Source organism: Delphinus delphis, chromosome 13 (assembly GCF_949987515.2).
Source record: "Delphinus delphis chromosome 13, mDelDel1.2, whole genome shotgun sequence".
NCBI classification, from domain to species: domain Eukaryota; kingdom Metazoa; phylum Chordata; class Mammalia; order Artiodactyla; family Delphinidae; genus Delphinus; species Delphinus delphis.
Genome location: NC_082695.1, coordinates 9,972,395 through 9,990,173, shown reverse-complemented (window position 1 = coordinate 9,990,173; position 17,779 = coordinate 9,972,395). Strand labels below are relative to the sequence as shown.

Here is a 17,779-nt window from a genome sequence, read left to right as displayed (position 1 = left end):
CTGTTACTCCCAGTCATTACATTGCTCCCAGCTGGCCAAGTGCTTGCCCCTTTATCATCTCCTTTGCCCTCTTGTTTGTCTTAGAATGATAATGATGATGATACAATAACTAACCCTAAGAGGACTTTTATGTGTCAGGCACTGTATATGTGAGTGTGTGTGTGTGCGTGTGTGTATGTGAATATACACAGATATACATACTCATTTAATCCTCACAACAACTTTTTTTGCCTATTTTGCAGATGAGGAAATTGGGGCACAGAGAGGTTAAGTTATGTGCCGAAAGGCACACATCCGATAAGTGATGAAGCCAGAGTTTGAAACCAGGCAGTCTGGCCCTCATGTCACACTTAATTTCTATGCTTTACCCAAGTCTCTAGAAAAAGTGGGAAATGAAGGACCAAGAGAGCAGCCTGATTTTTCTCACACTAGCTTTTGTCACTCACCTGTGGTATCTGCTCCCTGTAGGCACCTAGGCTGGGGAGCCCTGGTCCAGTTTTCATCATCTCTCATCTAGATGACAGTAGTAGCCTCGTAATTAACCTCTGCTTCTTGTCTTACCCTCCCTTGCCTGCAGATTCTTGTCCGTGTTGAACCAGAAGGAACTTTCTAAATTAAAAACTTAACGTAGTGCTTCCCAGCTTAATATCTTTCAGAGACCCCCCCCCCATTGCCTCTAAGACACTGCATCTGATCTTGTCCCAGGCTGCCTATAATGGGCTCCGCTCTTGCCATGTCACACCTTATACCAGGTGCTCCAGCCTCACTAAAAATACTCTCTCCTCCTAAACAATGCATCTTCTTTCATGCCCTCCTTCAGTCGAATGGACTCCTATTCAACCTTTAAGACCCAGCTCAAATATTCCCTCCCCTGTAAAGTTTTCCCTGACTCTCATTCTCTCAATTCTCTTAGTATTTTGTATTTGCTTGTATTAAGTACTTAATTTTAATTTACAACTACACCTCACTGTATCAGGTAGGAACTTCTTTTGGCTAGGTACAGAGACCTGAAAAAGAGTAGCTTAAAAAAGATAAAAACTAATTTTTCTTACAGATTAGAGATAGGGTGGTTCCAGAAGATCATCAGGGATCCTACTTCCTTCTGTCTTTCTTCTCCACCACGGATCACTTCATGGTCCAAAATGGCTGCTGGAATGCCAGTCATCAGAGTCACATCCTACGAGGGAAGCAGAAGGAAGTAGGTGAAGTAGAGAAGTGCTCACTTCCAGCTGAGTTTTAAGCAGTCTTCTCAGCAGCTTCATACAGTATTTCTCCTAAAATCTCATGGCCCAGAATTTAGTCACAGGGGCACACCTAGCTACAAAGCATGTTGGGAAATTGGGCTAATAAATGCTTCCCTCACACACACAGACACAAAAGTATACACACACACACACACACACACACACAAAAGTACATATGCATACATATATTTCTGTTACTAAAGAAAGGACAAAGGAGTGTGAGCTCCCTTCAGGCGTGGAACAGCGTCTTACTCACCTTCTTCCTGGCACACGGCAGGTGCACAGCAATGGCTGGGAGATGCATTCCCACCAGAGACCAACACCCAGGAGAGAAAGTCCTTCTCCCTCAGCCTCTTCACCCTTTTTCTCTATTTATACCTTAACCTCCATTGCATTTGTCAGAGCCTTCACAAAAGTAGATTAATTTCCCAGACTTCCATTGCCTTCTAAAACCTCCTCCAACTGATTCTGAATTCATGAATCCTATTCTAAGAGACATGCCATCTGACCAAGGTTTAATTTCCAGGGCTGGCTGCATAATGAAGTCTTTGTGGACACAGATCGCTGGGGACAGCAGGCCATGGCCTCTCTGTGGAATGGTCCCTTCCCAAATCAATGGCCAGGGGATTCCGGAGGAACCAAAGCCCAGACCATTCCTTCTGCCAGTCTTGAATCTTCCAGTCTTGGAACTGTTAGAGGAGAAACTCACTTAAATAGTAACTCAAAAAGAGGGGTCCTGTGCCTTCTACTGTTCCCCCCACTCCGCCACCGAAACAACCCCATACAACAAAAGGACTTCCTCTCTTTTCCCCCAACAGAGAGGAAGAAATGGGTATAGTTGCTCTCGAGGGGGATTCTTAGACAGGCCGGGGATGGGCAATGGAGGAAGGGAGTTAGAATTTTTCCTTTAGGGGTGTGATTCGGCGCTGAAACAGGGGATGCTGTTATCTCTGAGCACTGGGCAATGGCATCCCCATAGCCCTGGGGACTGAGAACTAAGCAGGTTCCTCTGAGTGTGGACATCCATCACAAGACTGTCTTCCTCAGGGAGACTCTATTCTGTGGCACCTGCACCTTTTCCAAAGAAATCTCTCCTTCCTTGGAGCGTAGACATGGGCCTTGGTGGGTAGACATGGGCCTTGGTGGGTAGACATGGGCCTTGGCGGGTAGCTATGGGCCTCACAGTCCCAAGGCTTTGTTCTAGTTCATACATATCCAACCTCAGCTACGTGACGGGTGGAGCTTGATGTCGGTGGGCACCGTTCCTGCCCAGAGGCATTACTGGCAGAAAGAAACCTTTGGTGCATTAAACGGCACATGGAGCCTTATAGGGGACCCTCTAGGAGAGCTGCCCAGTGTGCCAGGTCTCTGGGCTCATTTGCTGGTATCCACCCACTAGACTGGTTTGCTTCCAGGTAGGGGCAGGAGTGGGGGAGTGGTCAGATGGTGCTGCTGGGTCCCCAAGAGAAGGGAAGAAAGTGGAGGAAGCATCCAGGGCTCCCTCATCAGTAGGCTTCTGGACACACCCCAAGGATTCTGGGATGCGTGGCAGTAGGGAAGGTGGGCGTGACAAGACAAAAGTGAAGATCAGATCCAGGTCAGATGGAATCATGCCCACCAGTTACTGGGAAGATAAACTATCAGTACTTGAGAATGAGGAAGGGGGAGTGGAAAGTGGCTAAATGCTGACGTTTGTCACAGCCTAGATGGCTCCCAGGTCACTGACGGGAGCACCCTTTCCCTAGCACCCAGTGACTTGCATTCACAAACAAGGTTGGACACAAATGGCGCTGGGAAGCACTGCCTTCACCCTTGCAGGTACGGCTTTTGGGACTTGACCTTGAGCCGACTACAGGCACCTACTAAAGAGTGAAAGGTGTCCATGTTGGCCCTGTCTTCCTTCATTGATATTCCAAATCTAGCTCATAGTCTCCCAAACCCCCTCCTACTTTTTTTCCCTCCTTAATCGTTTGCTTATTTATTTAGCAAATATCGACAGAGATGCCTGTATGACAAGCAGGGTGCCAACTGCTTGCCCATCTGTATTTGTACAAAACACTTAGGGCTTCCACTCTCCCACTTTTCTTGAAGCACCTAGCTTACTCCAAATATATATTATTTTCCAACTTTTAAGAGTGTCCATGTATTAGATTCCCAGGGCTGCCTTAACAAAGTACATTTCCTGGCTTAAAGCAATAGGAATTTATTGTCTCACAGTGCTGGAGGTTAGACTCCAGATGAAGGTGTCAGCAGGGCTATGCTTCTTCTGAAATCTGTATGGGAGAACCCTTCCCTGCCTCTTCTAGCTTGTGGTAGTTGTTGGTAAGCCTTGGCACTTTGGCTTGTAGACACATCAGCAGTCCAGTCTCTGCCTCTGTCATCACATGGCCATCTTCTCCCTTTGTGTCTCTCCCGCCTTATTGCAAGGACACCAGTCGTATTGGATTGAGGGCCCATCCTACTCCAGTATGACCTCATCTTAGTTGCGCCTGCAGCCACCCTATTTCTAAATAAGAATATGAATAATTCACATTCTGAGGTACTGAGGATTAGGGCTTGAACATTATTTTTCGGGAGGACGCAAGTCAACCCATAATAGTCAGGCACAAAGAAATATCTCTACATCGTGTAAAAAGCAACAATGTGAAGTATGAATATGCAAATCAACTAATGCAGTGAGGAGTGGGGGGGCACGGGGAGCTGGAGAATGCACTGGAAGTTCTAAAGGGCCCCATCAGCACGGGATGAGCCCCACCTCAGAGTCTTTTCCAGGGAAACTGGAGGCCCGGATTTGTAATGTGAAAACTTCCAGTTACGAAAAGTTTGAGCGTCTACATCAAATCAAATCAAACACATTTACGAGCTAGAGTCGGCCTGCGAATCGCCAGTTTGGAGCTTCAGGTCTTTGGGATCAGAGAGGGTTTTCCCGGGCAAGTTGATCTCTTCTTGGAATTGGAAACAGTTATCTCAGGCTACAGAAGAGTGTTTAAGGGCAGGGTGGAGGGGGGCTGCGGCCAGGAGGAATGAGATGAAACAGGAAATAGAAAGAAGCCAAGACCCTCAAGGCCTCACAGGCCACGGGGAGGAATTTAGCTGTCGTCCCAGAGGAGATGGCCAGTCACTGGTTGGAAGCAGACGAGTCACGTTTACAACCTGCAGACTTCTAGACCCCGGTCACATCCTTCTCCGTCTCCCCAGTACGCCAGAGCAGAGGCGATATCGGCCTGGGGGCTGGGCCGTGACCTGCGCAGTCCTGTCTCACGAGCACCCTGCGGACAGTGACCTCTTGTGTTCCCATCAGATCTGCAGAAGCTCCTGGAGATGGTTCGGGAAGATGCTCAGAGAACAGTCACAATGGCAGATGGGATGCAAAAACAAGCGGCCAGGTATGTTCTTTTGACACCTGGGCAAATAAAGGATGTCAGTCAGCATCATAGTGATAACAGAAAGGACAGCAGTTCCCAACGGCTGAGCATTTCCTCTGTGACAAGCGCTGAGCCGTGTACTTTGCTCATGCGTATCACCTCCCTGAGTTCTTCCAATAACCCTACAAGGTAGGTACTGTTGTCTTCATTTTACAAGTAAGGAAATGAGGTTCAGAGAGGCTAACGAATGGTAAGGCCGCATCTCGAATCCAAATCTTTCGTATTCCAAAAACTGTTCTCTTATCCACTCCGCTGCCCTGCTTCCCAGGAACCCAGAGGTTTATTCATTCATCCTTTTAGTGAGTATTTATGAATATGGATGGACCGTACTAATTATTGCAGGAAGTGTTATGAAAGAAAAGCTCAGACCTGTGAGAGGACATAATAGGGGCATCTGATCTAGTCCGGGATGGGATGAGAGAAGTTCCCTCCAAAGAAGAAACTTTAAGCTGAGATTTTGGATGAAGCATGAGAAGGAGCTCACCAGCCAGAGTCGCTGGGGGGTCGCCGGGAGAGCCAGCCCGGGGAGTGAATACTGCAGACAGCACATGTGCAAACATGGTCCAAAGGGAGCGTAGCACCTTCAAGGAACTGAAATGCTTCCCAGATGGGATGGGCAGAGATATAAGTCTGTCTGGGGACCTTGGAAGCCACCTCTAGGATTCTGATTTCTATCCTAGGAACAAAAAGAACCCTTTGAAGTTTCAAGCCGGCAACCAGTGTAATTGGCTCAGAGAGTCAGACTTGAACCTGAGGTGTCCTCCTTCCGGCGGAAAGCCCTGTCCCCTGGACCTCTGGCCTCTAAAAGCCTCAGAGAGCACGCAGGCTAGAGCTGAAGTTCCCTTTCCAAGAGTAAGCAGAGGACTTCCTGAGAATAAATGAGGCACTGGAGAGGTTCATCGTCACCTTCAGCCTCCTGGGATGCCGGCTATGACTTATCGGTTATTGTTATTAGCATAAGTACGGTTCACCAAGCACGTTCATATGCATCACACCCGCCTCTGCTTGTTAATGATGAATTGGCTGCTGCTGCCTCAACTCACATCGGGGCTCTGGAGGGTGGCGTTGAAGGCTCTCAGAGACAGTGTTGGCCCTTAAGGCCCCGGTCGCTGCGCCTGATTTATCAGTGTTAAAGACAGATGACAGTGATGAAGCATCAGCTCCAAGAGGCTCCTTCCTTTGCAAGAACTCACGCCATGAAATACTGGCTTTGGAGTCAGACCGACGTAGGTTCAAGACCTAGTGCCTTTGAACAAGTCCCTCAGCCTTTCTCTAAACCTCAGCTTTCTTATCTGTAAAATGAGATTGTGTTTCATCAAAGCACTGGCGGTGGTACCAAGTAGACTAGGGTCAATCTCCATTTCCGTGATTTAATTGCTGTGTGCTGTTGAGCAAGTTGCTTCACCTCTCTGAACCTGATTCCAATTCTGTAAAATGAGGCTCGTTAACAACCTATCCCAAAGGGTTGTAATGAGAATTAGATGATAATTTCCTAGTAAAGTGTTTTTATTGTTGTGGAAATAATGTCTACGTCACTGAGTCATTTGAAGCATTTAATGAGATAATGCATTTAACATATTAGCATGTGCCTGGCATACTGTAAGCAAGCAAAAATTGGTGACAGTGGTGGTGGTGGTTGTTACTTTTGTTTCACATACAGTGTCCTGTGGAACCTCTGCAGCCACTCGCTGAGACAGGTTGATTAACCAGTACCCAGTACCATGGTCCCATCTCATAGATGGAGAAGGATGGCTGGGAGTGACCTGCTTCAGGTCCTCAAAGACAAAACCACACAAGAACCTGGTTCTCACAGAACTCATCACGTGGCCTCTGCATTCACTTTAATGATAAAATAACCATGGTTACAGTGCAAGAACCTGTTGAAATTTCCCATCCTCTTCAATTCCTCTGGGAGAAGAATCTCCCTAATCCCTTGCTAAGGCAGCAGATATTGAAGGCTTCTCTGTGGAGCTGCCCAGAGACAGTTAGGGGAAGCTGAAGGTTTGCTTTTGCCCTCCGCACTTTAAAAATGTAGATTCCTATTTCACTTTAGACAGCAGGTCTGCTCCCATCAAGACTGACGTAGAATTCTGGGGATTTTAGGAACCCCTGAAAGCCTTCTCTCCCAGCCCTCAGCCTCAAGGGCCAGACCGCGCTCTGGTCACCTGTCTTAGGGCATTTGGGCTGGTGTAATAAAAATCCCATAACTGAGTAGCTTGTAAACAAGAGACATTTATTTCGCACAGTTTCTGGAGGATAGAAAGTCCGAGATCGAGGTGTCAGCAGATCAGCGTCCGGCAGGGACCCTGTTCCTCATAGACGGCTGCCTTCTCACTGTGTCCTCACGTGTAGAAAGAACAAGCTAGCTCTCAAGGGTCTGTTTTATAAGGGCTTCAATTCCAGTCCTCAGGGTTCCACCCTCATGATCTAATCACCTCCTACAGGCCACCACCTCCTAACAGCATCCTCTTGGGATGAATCTGGGGGGCCATAAACATTCAGACCATAACATCACTAGGAAGATGACCTTTTCTTAAAATCCTCTAGCAGTATTTTACAAATGTCCCTGAAGGTCAGAATCAGCTGGGACGCTTGTGAAAACTACAAATTTCTGGTCTTCATCCCAGACCCGCTGGATCAGAATCCTTAGAGGAGACCGCATTTTTTAACAGGCACTTCAAGCAGGCATCATTTCATGGTATGCCAGGAAATGCTAAGGTTTGCAAAGTATGCTCCCTGCACACCTGCATCGGAAGTCTGTGTGTGTGGTTTTAAATGCAGCTTCTGGGGTCCCACTCCAGGCCTGATGTATCCAGATCTCTGGGAGTGTGGCTCAGGAATCTGCATTCTCATTCTGAGCAATTTTTCCGGGTGATTCATGCCCTCCTGTAGAGCCTAGGGTCCCTGCCCTAGAAGGAGAACTCTCCCACAGATGTTTAGTGCCTTGGGGAGCATCATTTGTTCAGCGCCTTATTAAGTGACTCATCTTGCTTTGCAGTATCTTCTCAACGCTCAGACAAAACAAGAGTGATTCTGCCTATAAAGACATGCAGACCACCCGCAAATCAAGGTAGGAAGGCCTGGGGCCCTAGCAGGTGGGTCAGGAGGCACCGCACAGTCATGGGTGGCGTTGCAGAGATGCCCCTCACCAGACTGTGGAAAGTGGGGCAGGGAGGGGGATCTTCTTCCTTATTCCCTGGAAATAAGTTCCTTAACTCCCAGGTCTTGGGGGTGAGTATTCAGCCATTTCTTCCCAATAATCGTATACCATGAAGTTACAATCTTCTGGTAGTGGAGGGATGAAGTGGGGAGGGTATGTTACAGAACTACCTCTTCCCTTTTTACTTGGGTGACTTGTAACGGGGGAGGTAAAGGTCTGCCCTCAATTCATTTATTCATCTATAGAATATTCCTCAGTCCCCGCTGTATGCCAGGAACTGTGCTCAGCTCTTCAGAGATTCAGCAGCAAACAAGACAGGAGCAGTCTGACCACGTGGGTGGATCCCACTGTCTGGTCTGGGGTCATAACTCCTTTTGTGACATAGATTCTTTGACCATCCGAGGAAGCTTACAGACTCCTTTCAGAAAAAATGCTTTCAAATGCAGACTATAAATGACAAAGGTTTACAAAGAAATCTATAGTAATATCGATTACAATATTACAACCAAACGTGAGATATATAGTCGTCTGTGAGCTTCTTTAGCAATACCTTATACAATAAGACTTAGCAGCAGGTCTAATAACTACTGTAATTTTAGTGTCAAGTGTAAATGATTTTTCAAAATCTCTCCCACAATTTTAACGTGATGTGGAGAAGTGGTGATTTCCATTTCTGTGAAAGGCTGGGTGAAGAGGTAAAAGCTGGTTTTTTCCATCTGCGTTCATGGACCCCTTGCATCCTGCCCATGGTTGAGAACTGCTGTTCTAATGGGAGAGTCATGCGTTTATCAAATAACACCACAGAGGCAGCTGTATAATCGTGACTGTGGAAAGCATTCTGAAGGAGGATTATGGAGGATTTGGTGAATGTTGAGCATCAGGGTTCTAACCAAGGCTGAGTTTGACATTTAAGCTGAGACCTGAAGGAAGAAAGAAGAATTAGCTAGCCTGTGTCTGGGATCTGGGATCTGCATTCTCATTCTGAGCAATCTCTCCAGGTGATTCCTATGCCCTTCCCCCTGTAGAGCCTACAGTCCCTGCTCTAGAAGGAATAGTAGGAATAGTGTTCTGAGCAGAGGGAATAGCATGTGCAAAGGGTCTGAGGCAGGAGGAAGCTTAGAGGCACTGAGCAAAGACCAGTATGGCTGAAACTCAAGGAGGGCCAAGGAGAGGGGAGACTGAGACAGGCAGAAGGGTCTTTTGTTGTTGTTTGCTGGTTTGTTTATCACAGCTAATAACACTGCTTCCTTCCTCTCCTGCCTCCCCGCCAAGTCACACTATCAGCCCTAGAAGAGAGCCGTCTACAGGAGGAAGGTCAAAGCCAGCCTGCTCCCCCAGAGAGTTCAGCAGCAGAGGTTGGGGCAGCTGGGTGGAATCCAAACACATGGCCTTCTGGGTATTATCACTAGGGCTCTGCTTCCCAGCAAGGTGGGATAGGGCTTGCTCCATCACCTGCCAGACCTAAGGTCTCTAGGTCTAGTCCAGTGAGCCTCTGGGAAAAGCAGCAAAGGCCGGGCCCTTTCCTATGGGGAGTGGTCTGGGAAATGGCCTGAAGAAGCCCCGCCTGCCACAGGGCTGGAAGGGAAGGGTTAGCCACACATCATAGGGATAAGAAAAACAGTCTTACCCTCTAGAGTCACACAGATAAAGCAGTCAAGTCAGTTTCTCAAATGTTTAGAGAAACAAAGGGAGGCAGCGTGTGAGAGAAGATGCTGCAGGCCCAGGTCACTGAAGGAGGACCTGGAAGAATGTATGGGGGGATGGGCGCGGGCAAAGACCTTCACCCCCATCTAGGAACCCTAGCCAGGCAGAGTCACAGGAGGGAGCAGCTGCTTAAGGAATTCACCCCCACCCCCACCCCCACCTAGAAAGGGTCAAATGACACGAGGAGTTGACTGATGACAGATGAGGAAACTGACGACCCAGAGCAGAGGTGCTTATCCACAGCCTGGGAGAAGGCAGCGCCAGGGCTGGGCTCTGAACCCAGCTCTGCCTGCCTCCAGAGTTGAGTGCAGTGGGTGGGTGCTCAGCGCCAGGGTCCAGCTTAGAGAAGAGCAGCCTTGAATGAGGAGGCGGCCTGGGGCCGGGAACACCACAGACAATGTGCCCAGGAGGATTCGACCCCCCCGCCCCAGCAGGTCTGCACTCAGCCCCAGGGTAAGTGCTGACAAGTGCAGAGAGGAGGATGGTGGGAGGGTCCGAAATGAGCCTGTCCTCCAGATGGAGAGACCGATCTCATCCAGATGAAGCTGGGATCCAGACAATGTGTCCTCCCAACAATATGCAGAGGCAAGAGGCCACAGCTGGACTTGGAGAGTCAGAGCAGGCAGAGCTTGCTCTAGGCCATGAGACAGGGCGGGATCTGAGCAGGTAGAGAAGAAACGAGGACTGTCCAGGCAGTGCATCCGGTAGGAGTAAAGGCCAAGACGCGGGGGAAATGCACATCGTGTTCTATTTCTGATGCCTCGATTAGAACCACCGCCCTCACCTGAATCCTGGTGGCCAGCAGGTGTCATGGGGGCCCTAAAGTCACCCTTTCTGGAAATATAAGGCTCCAGGCAACTTGAAACCAACCTTTGTGTTTCAGTGACAGATCCAGCAGTACAAGTGGAGACAGCCACTCCCAGGTGCCCCAGAAGAAGTCTAAAAGGTAGGCCAGCTGGGCAGCGGAGGATGCCAGGTAAGAGGGACTGTGGCAACTCTCCATCTTCCCAGGGATGTAGAAATAACCCGGTGCACACCAGACTCCCTGAAGCCATAGACACACCTGAAGGACAAAGGACTCCCAGGGCAAGGGGCTCACGGCCAAGATGCTGAGCAACCAGACCGACAACGGCAGCAAGTTCTTCCTTCATGCTTGGCGCTGGGCAAAGCATTCTGTATTCATTATCTTGCTTATTCTTCAAAACCAATCCTATGAGCCAGGGCTGGTGTCCCATTCCGCAGAGGAACAGATTGAAACCCGGCCAGGTGAAATGTCTCGCCAGAGGCCACACGGCTAAGAAGTGGTGGTACTCTCAGTTCCATCACACCATCCTTAACACCTGCTGGGCTGAAGAGACCAGATGGCTCTCTGTGGGCTCGTTTAATAAGGCTTGACCCACCAGCCTGATGTTTTTGGGAAGATCTATCTTTCCTACCTCCAGGGGAGTGCTGAAGGAGGCTCCAGTGAGGGTGGAGAACCTGGGTGGGTGTTATTGCAGAGCACCTTGGGGCCCGGGGAGGCCAGCCTCGTGGGCCTGTCCCTTGGGCTCTATCCCCCAAGCCCTTCTCATCTGTGTCCACAGCCGCAGCAACCGTGACATCATCCACTGCAAGAGCGGGGTGTGTAACGCCCTGAGGGCCAAGTTTAACAATGTGGCCCAGGAGGCTGGCCTCTGTCTACAGGACAAGATGGAAATCCTCATGAAGTAAGGGCACACATATATCCGTTCACTCAAAGGACATTCATCTGACACTTACTCTGTACCCACCAGATGCTAGGAGTTGGGGTTATAACAGGGAACAAGAAGGACCTGTTCCCTGCCCTCAGGGAGCTTGTAGTCTCCTGGAAAATATGGGCGGAGACAAAATAACTGAATTGATAAATTTATAGGTACAAATTATGATCATGCTATACTGTAAGAGAACAGGGTTCTCGGAGAGAGAGAGAAACCATGGGGTCCTCCTAATGCAGGTTGGGTAATCCAGGAAGACCTCTCTAAGGAGATGGTGTTAAGGCTGAGCCCTGACACGTGGCGAGGAGCTGGTGGTATGGTGAGAAGGTGGAAAGACATTCCAGGCAGCAGGAAAAGTACAGACAAACTCCCGAGGTGGGAAGGGACATAGAACATTTGAAGAGGAGGGAGAAGTAGTAGGCATCGTGCACAGCCATAAATGTCATGACTGAGACTTGGAACTTGACTTTCCAAGCAGCAGGAGACAATTAGAAGCTTTTCTTTTCTATTCTAACAAGCCGGTCACTGCCTCCCTTCCCACCTGACCCCTTGACTACAGTGACTATTTTCACCCCACTGAACTCATCCATTCAGCGAAGGTTTCATGATGACCCTTTGCCCTCTCACCCTCTCAGCGTGGAGGGACCAGCTGCTCTGGGCCACAGGTCCAAAGTTGACTTGCCCCTACCTTCTGGGAGCTCCCAGTCTAGTGAGAGAGACAGACAAATAAAGAGGCGATTACCACACAGGGTGATGAGGGCCAGCATGGGCATAAGGAGGGGGCTAAGGGAACACAGAAAGGTCCAAGGGAAATCAGAAAGGTCTTCCTGGAGGAAACAATATTTTCAGCTTAATAAAAATAGGTGATATTTCCAGGGCACTTACTATGTACCAGACATGGGTGTAAGAGCTTCGTTTTTATTACTTGGGCCTCAACGGTCCTGTGGGGTAGGTGCTATTACTAGACCCATTTTACAGAAGAGAAAAGTGGGCTCAAAGATGTCTCTTGTCGACGGCCACACAGTGGTTAAGTATTAATAGTAAAGGTGGAATTCAAACCTAAACCATCACACAGGAACAGTAGGAGGGAAGAGAGTTCCAGGGAGAAGCAACAGCGAAGTCCCAGAGGCAAGAAGGGGCACAGTGGGCCATAAACTGCCAGTAGTCGGGTGTGCTGGGGCTTAGGTTGTTTACAAGGTAAGCGGAGAGACAGACAGAGGCCAGATCATAAAAGGCCTTCCTAACCCAGCTGTGGAGGCTGAACTTTATCTCAGAGTCTTTGTTCACGAGCCAAACCGTAAAATGCTGGGAGGAAAGGGATGGAAAGGATAGAGATAAAGCTGGAGGATGTCGTAGGGGCTGAACAATCCAGCGCCTTGGAGGGCAAGTCACTCAGAGGACTTTACTCTGAGTCAATGGAAAGCCATTGAAATTCATAATATATAGATGAGGACATGGTTATATTTGTAATACAGTCTCTGTGGAGAGATAGGACATATACACCAAGTGATAAAGGGAATGGGGAAGAGAGGAACCAACGTGAGTTAAACACCTACTGCGTGTCTGGCACCAAGCGCAGCACTGTACCCACATTGTCATTTCCTCCTCACCACTGGGATCTAGGAATCGTTATTATCCTTCATTTTACAGACGAGAGAGCCGTGTAAATACAATCAAAAGTAGGGAGAGAACGAGGGCTGATTAGAAAGTGACTGGATTTAGCGAGACTTGAGCATTTCAGGACCTCGGAGAGAGCTGTATGCCCTTGTGCGCAAAGCCAGCTTGTATATTAGAGTGGCTGAGAGGGTTAAGAAGGACGGCAAGAAGGAAGAGGTGTTTAACTCAGATCTCGAAGGGCAGCTAGGATGGTTAAAGGAGAAGAGTATCTGATTCTTCTTCCTCTTTCTCATGCAACCTGTGATGCAGGCGCCAAGAAGAAAGAGGTCTCCAGAAGTTCCGTTCTTTTGACCTTGTCTCAAATTTCCAAAAGGATGTAGCAAAAATGAGACACCACATCTCCATGGCAAAAGGAGATGCAGAAGAAATTGCACAGCACTGGTAAAGATCCTGAGAGCCAGATAAGACAGTCCCTGAAGTGGGTGAAGGGGGCAGTGGTGTGACAAAATGACCTTTGATCCCATTATCCTTCAAGACACAGAGAGGCATCACTCCAGAACTGTCCTTGGCCACCAGTACCACCCCCACCCCCAAACCAGGCTATATCCAGAGTACAACCAGGCAAGAACCCCTCAGTCCCCGAATGGCACATAATCTACCCAGCTGTGTTCTCCTATTTACCTTGTCTGATCCAGCTTGCAAATCCTATCCAAGCTATCTCCTATAAGAGAGGCAGAAGAGGCAAACCAATCTGAAACTTCTACAGATTCTGAGGTCTATGGGGGGAGAACTATATTTCTCCAAATAATTTAACTCTTAAAGATACAAAGCCAGACAGGCATATCCCAGGACCCCTGTGCGCCAGCACAGGGGGGATAATAAGTACAACAAAAAGCAGTGGGAATCGAGTGATTACTGGATGGCAGACACTCTCCTAAATTATCTATTTTATTCCCCACAAAAATCCCGAAGGGTACATATTAACCCCCCGCTTTACAAACGAGGAGATGTTAGGCTTTAAACCTCTGTCTGACCTGTCTCTATGCTTAGCAGCAATAAAAAAGTGGAGTCTGATTTCCCAAAGCTCCGTCCTGTCAGGATGAGTAAATCAGGATCTACGAGTAAGATGGGGAAGCCTGAGAACGCACCCAGAATCCCTCCAAAAATGCTAATAATGCAGAGCGGGGGCTTACAAAGAGACAGGAATAAATATCTAAACGTAGATCACAGATAGAAAGCAGTATGGGCAGCCGCAATGTATGATGGAGGATCAAGTTCTTCAACTTTTTCTGCAATCAGGGAAAAAAACCTTTTTTTCATGAGGTACCACTGCTGCCATCACCCACACCTGAACCCCCAGGTTAGAACCTACCTCGTTCCCACCATCTCAAGGATGGATTCCCAGACTACCTTCACACGCTGTCATCATATTAATAGAGATTCTTGAAATACACAAAGCTGTGACTCCTGCTTACTCGTTATCAGGGACACGGAAAATACACACACACACACACACACACACACACACACACCCGCAGCAGCAGCACCTTGTATGTGAGAGCCTCTTGCATCCTAGAAGGTATCCCGCAGATGTGTCTGTGTCCTCCCTGGCTTGATTAACTCTCAAAAGAGAAGCTTCACAGCCGCATAGCACAGGGAGATCAGCTCGGTGCTTTGTGACCATCTAGAGGGGTGGGATAGGGAGGGTGGGAGGGAGACGCAAGAGGGAAGAGATATGGGGACATATGTATATGTATAACTGATTCACTTTGTTATAAAGCAGAAACTAACACACCATTGTAAAGCAATTATACTCCAATAAAGATGTTAAAAAAATAAATTAAAAAACCTTCAAAAAAAAAAGAGAAGCTTCAGAATACCAGCGTTCTTCCTTTCTTGTAACTTTTCACGTTGTCTGCTTGGTAGAAAAATCATAAACGCATCACTTTAAAGCATGCCCTTAATTTTTTTAATGCGATGCAAATCGTGCTCCAGCTTTTACTATCCATAAAAGTAAAGACTTGCCTGACCTGTGGGCACTTTACAGTGAGGGGGGAGGAAAGTCCCTCAGATAAAGACCGACGCTGCCTTGGAGACGCCACATGAGTGATAGAGATAGTGGAGATGGGGTCCCTGTGGTGCCCAGACCCATCTCCCAGCAGTTTCCTAACTGACCCTCTCCTCTTGGAACTGAAGGTACTTTGACCTGCTGTCCAAACTCCCTGAGGATCTGAAGAATTTCCGCCCTGCCAAAAAGATCCTGGCGAAACTGCAGAAGTTTGGGGAAAATCTGGACCTGAGGATCCGGCCGCATGTTCTCTTGAAGGTGCTGCAGGACATGAGGGTCTGGGAGCTGTGCTCTCCGGACATCGCGGTGGCTGTCGAGGTACTGACCCCCTCCTTCCCCCTCACAGTGCCTCCGGCACACTCATTCATTCCTCTCTCAACATCCAGGCACTGTTTAAGTTTTTAAAGTTTTAAAAAGACATAAAGGCCTTCATGGAACTCATCATCTAATAGGAGAGCTCTTGTCACGTGACCTTGGTTGTTCAACTCCAGGGGACGTTATATTCTGTGTAAACGGTGCCCCCTGGAAACTTGGAGGTTTTGGAGAGACATAAATAAATGGACATGTGAATACAATAACTGGCGATCATAAAAAGGGGCACTCTAACTCTGGCAGCTTAAAATTGTGGCCCATGGACCTCACGTGGGTACTCATTAGGAATGCAGAATCTCAGGCTCCAAAGCGTATCCCATCAGCTCAGGATCTACATTTAAATGAGATGCCGGGTGACTTGTATGGACAATAAAGTCTGAGGAGCCCTGACTTAAGGTAAACGTAGAGGAGGCTCATCGTAACTAGAGCCACTGGGGAAGATGACTTTAAAGCTGAGATCTGAACAACGTAAAGGCAGCGCCGTGAAGAGAAGGGGAGGAGCAGGCCAGGAAGAGGGAACAGCTGGTGCAAAGGCCCCAAAGCAGGACAAAGCTTGACCTGTTCAGCGGCAGTCAGTGGGTTTGGGAGGAAGAGAACAGGAAGATGCACAGTTCCAAGGGGACTGAAGAGGAGTCTGTGCAGATCTCTGATGGTCAGGTTAAGGGTTTAGGTCTTATCTGGAGGGTGCTGAGGAACCACTGAAGGCTTGGCAGTAGTGGCTTACCTTCCCTACCTACCCTAGAAGTTCCTAGTTCCCTTAGGGCATCAAAAGGGGCCAGCAGATGGGGACGGGGACGGCCCACACTAAGGTATTAACAGGTGTCAGTGGAGTCACCTCCTTAGCTATATCTGATGGCACATGTCCATTTTAATAGGGCTTTCAGTGCCTCAAGGTGAAGAAGTGACTCAAGGGGTAGCATTCTCAGTCCTCTCGCTGTTTTCATGAGAGGTTGGCCCTTCCACAGGCTGACCTGGGTTGTGTATATGGGTACAAGGTCAGGAGTGGGGGAGGGAGGATGACCCTGTGGGCAAGTTCATCCGCCCAGACTCTACTTCCCACATCCTGGGAAGCTCTTTCGGGAGAGGCTCTGGCAGGCTACTCCAAAACTAAGTCTAGGGCATCTGTCCAGTTACGGGGTCTGCATTCCCCCTGCCAATTGTGGAGGCCGTGGAAAAGGCAGTCGCTGAGTGGGTAAGAGGGGAGGGGGCCCGGATGCTCCCCTTGCGCTGAGCTGAGTTCGTGGCCCTAGCTAATAAAGGTTAGCATGCTCTACTCCCCGTGAGAACATCACAGAACTTCTGTTAACCTGGGTGTGGGAGTCTCTCAACCTGGAATCTACATGAAGCTCTATGTTTTGTGTCTTAACCCTTTCCTGGAAGCAAGTCCATAGTTGTCCTCAATTCTCGAAGGGGGCCTATGAACCCAAAAAAGTTTAGGATCAAATGACTTTTTTAAAAGATATTCAGGAATAGAAAGGAAAGAAAGATGCAGACAACTGGGTTTTCCTGCTCTCTCCAAATTTCTTGGGGCCAGTGGTGACAATGAGGGACTTAACATTAGCCTGCTGAACCGGGAAGCTGGAAAGAGACCCTTTTCTTGAGAGGACCATCCCCAGCGTGATGCCCCAAGCATTCTGAATGCCTGAAGGGTTGGAAGGATCCTGGGGCCACAGCCTCAATCACAGACCTCCCAGGATCTTGTTGGGGAGGGCGGGGGCATGGAGTCTAGCTTTCAGACCAGATCTGAGGCTGTCACTGTGTCTGCCCCTCAGTTTGTGCGAGAACACGTCATCCACATGCCTCACGAGGAGTATATCAGCTGGCTGCAGGACCGAGTCAACGTCCCCATCCGGCCCCACAGTGCCCAGACGTAGTGGGCCTGGGTTGACCAGCGATCCCCGTGGAGGAGGGCTGTCTGCACTGTGTTCCTGTTTCCTACCTACTCTCATGGATACTCGTTATGACCTAGTAGGGGCATCTGGAGACCAGATGACCCTGCCAGCGTTCTAGAGGGAGCTCCTCCCAGGTGGGAGCTCCCTCCTGCCTCGCACGCCAGCCTCAGTCTCCCAGCCTCCGTTCCTCACTGGTCTAGACTGACTCTACCTGCTCCCTCTCCAGAATCCTTCGCTCTATTTCTCCTCCTCAAATGCTAGATAATAAAATTGAGTCGAATGTTTGATGTTCAGCTGGGAAAAAGTTGGAGCTGTGGAATTTGGGCGTGGTGTTCAGATCCTGATAATAACATACAGTTATCATTTATGGAGTTTTTGTTATACAACAGGCCCAGCGCTGGGTGGTATTATTGCCTAATAATATCATTTAAATCTCACAATTACTTGGTTAAGTAGGTACTGATGTTATCCCCGTTTCACACCACTGGAGCTAGAGTGTATTTCTCAGCTTTGCATATACTGTCCTGGATAGAGGTGGGTGGGTGGATGGGTGGATGGGTGGAT

At 48.7% G+C, this 17,779-nt stretch overlaps 1 protein-coding gene across 1 annotated transcript in view; it reads left to right on the top strand.

Moving 5' to 3' along the window:
• The window catches only part of CCDC60 (coiled-coil domain containing 60), a 101,023-nt gene extending 83,568 nt beyond the window's left edge, over positions 1 to 17,455 (top strand). Inside the window, exons 8-14 of the mRNA XM_060029374.1 lie at positions 4,546 to 4,630; positions 7,668 to 7,739; positions 10,417 to 10,479; positions 11,117 to 11,239; positions 13,193 to 13,324; positions 15,080 to 15,269; positions 17,096 to 17,455. Of these exons, the coding sequence (XP_059885357.1) occupies positions 4,546 to 4,630; positions 7,668 to 7,739; positions 10,417 to 10,479; positions 11,117 to 11,239; positions 13,193 to 13,324; positions 15,080 to 15,269; positions 17,096 to 17,197 (767 nt within the window). The 3' untranslated portion in view covers positions 17,198 to 17,455. The remainder of the gene's footprint in view (positions 1 to 4,545; positions 4,631 to 7,667; positions 7,740 to 10,416; positions 10,480 to 11,116; positions 11,240 to 13,192; positions 13,325 to 15,079; positions 15,270 to 17,095) is intronic.
• Positions 17,456 to 17,779: the final 324 nt, after the last annotated feature.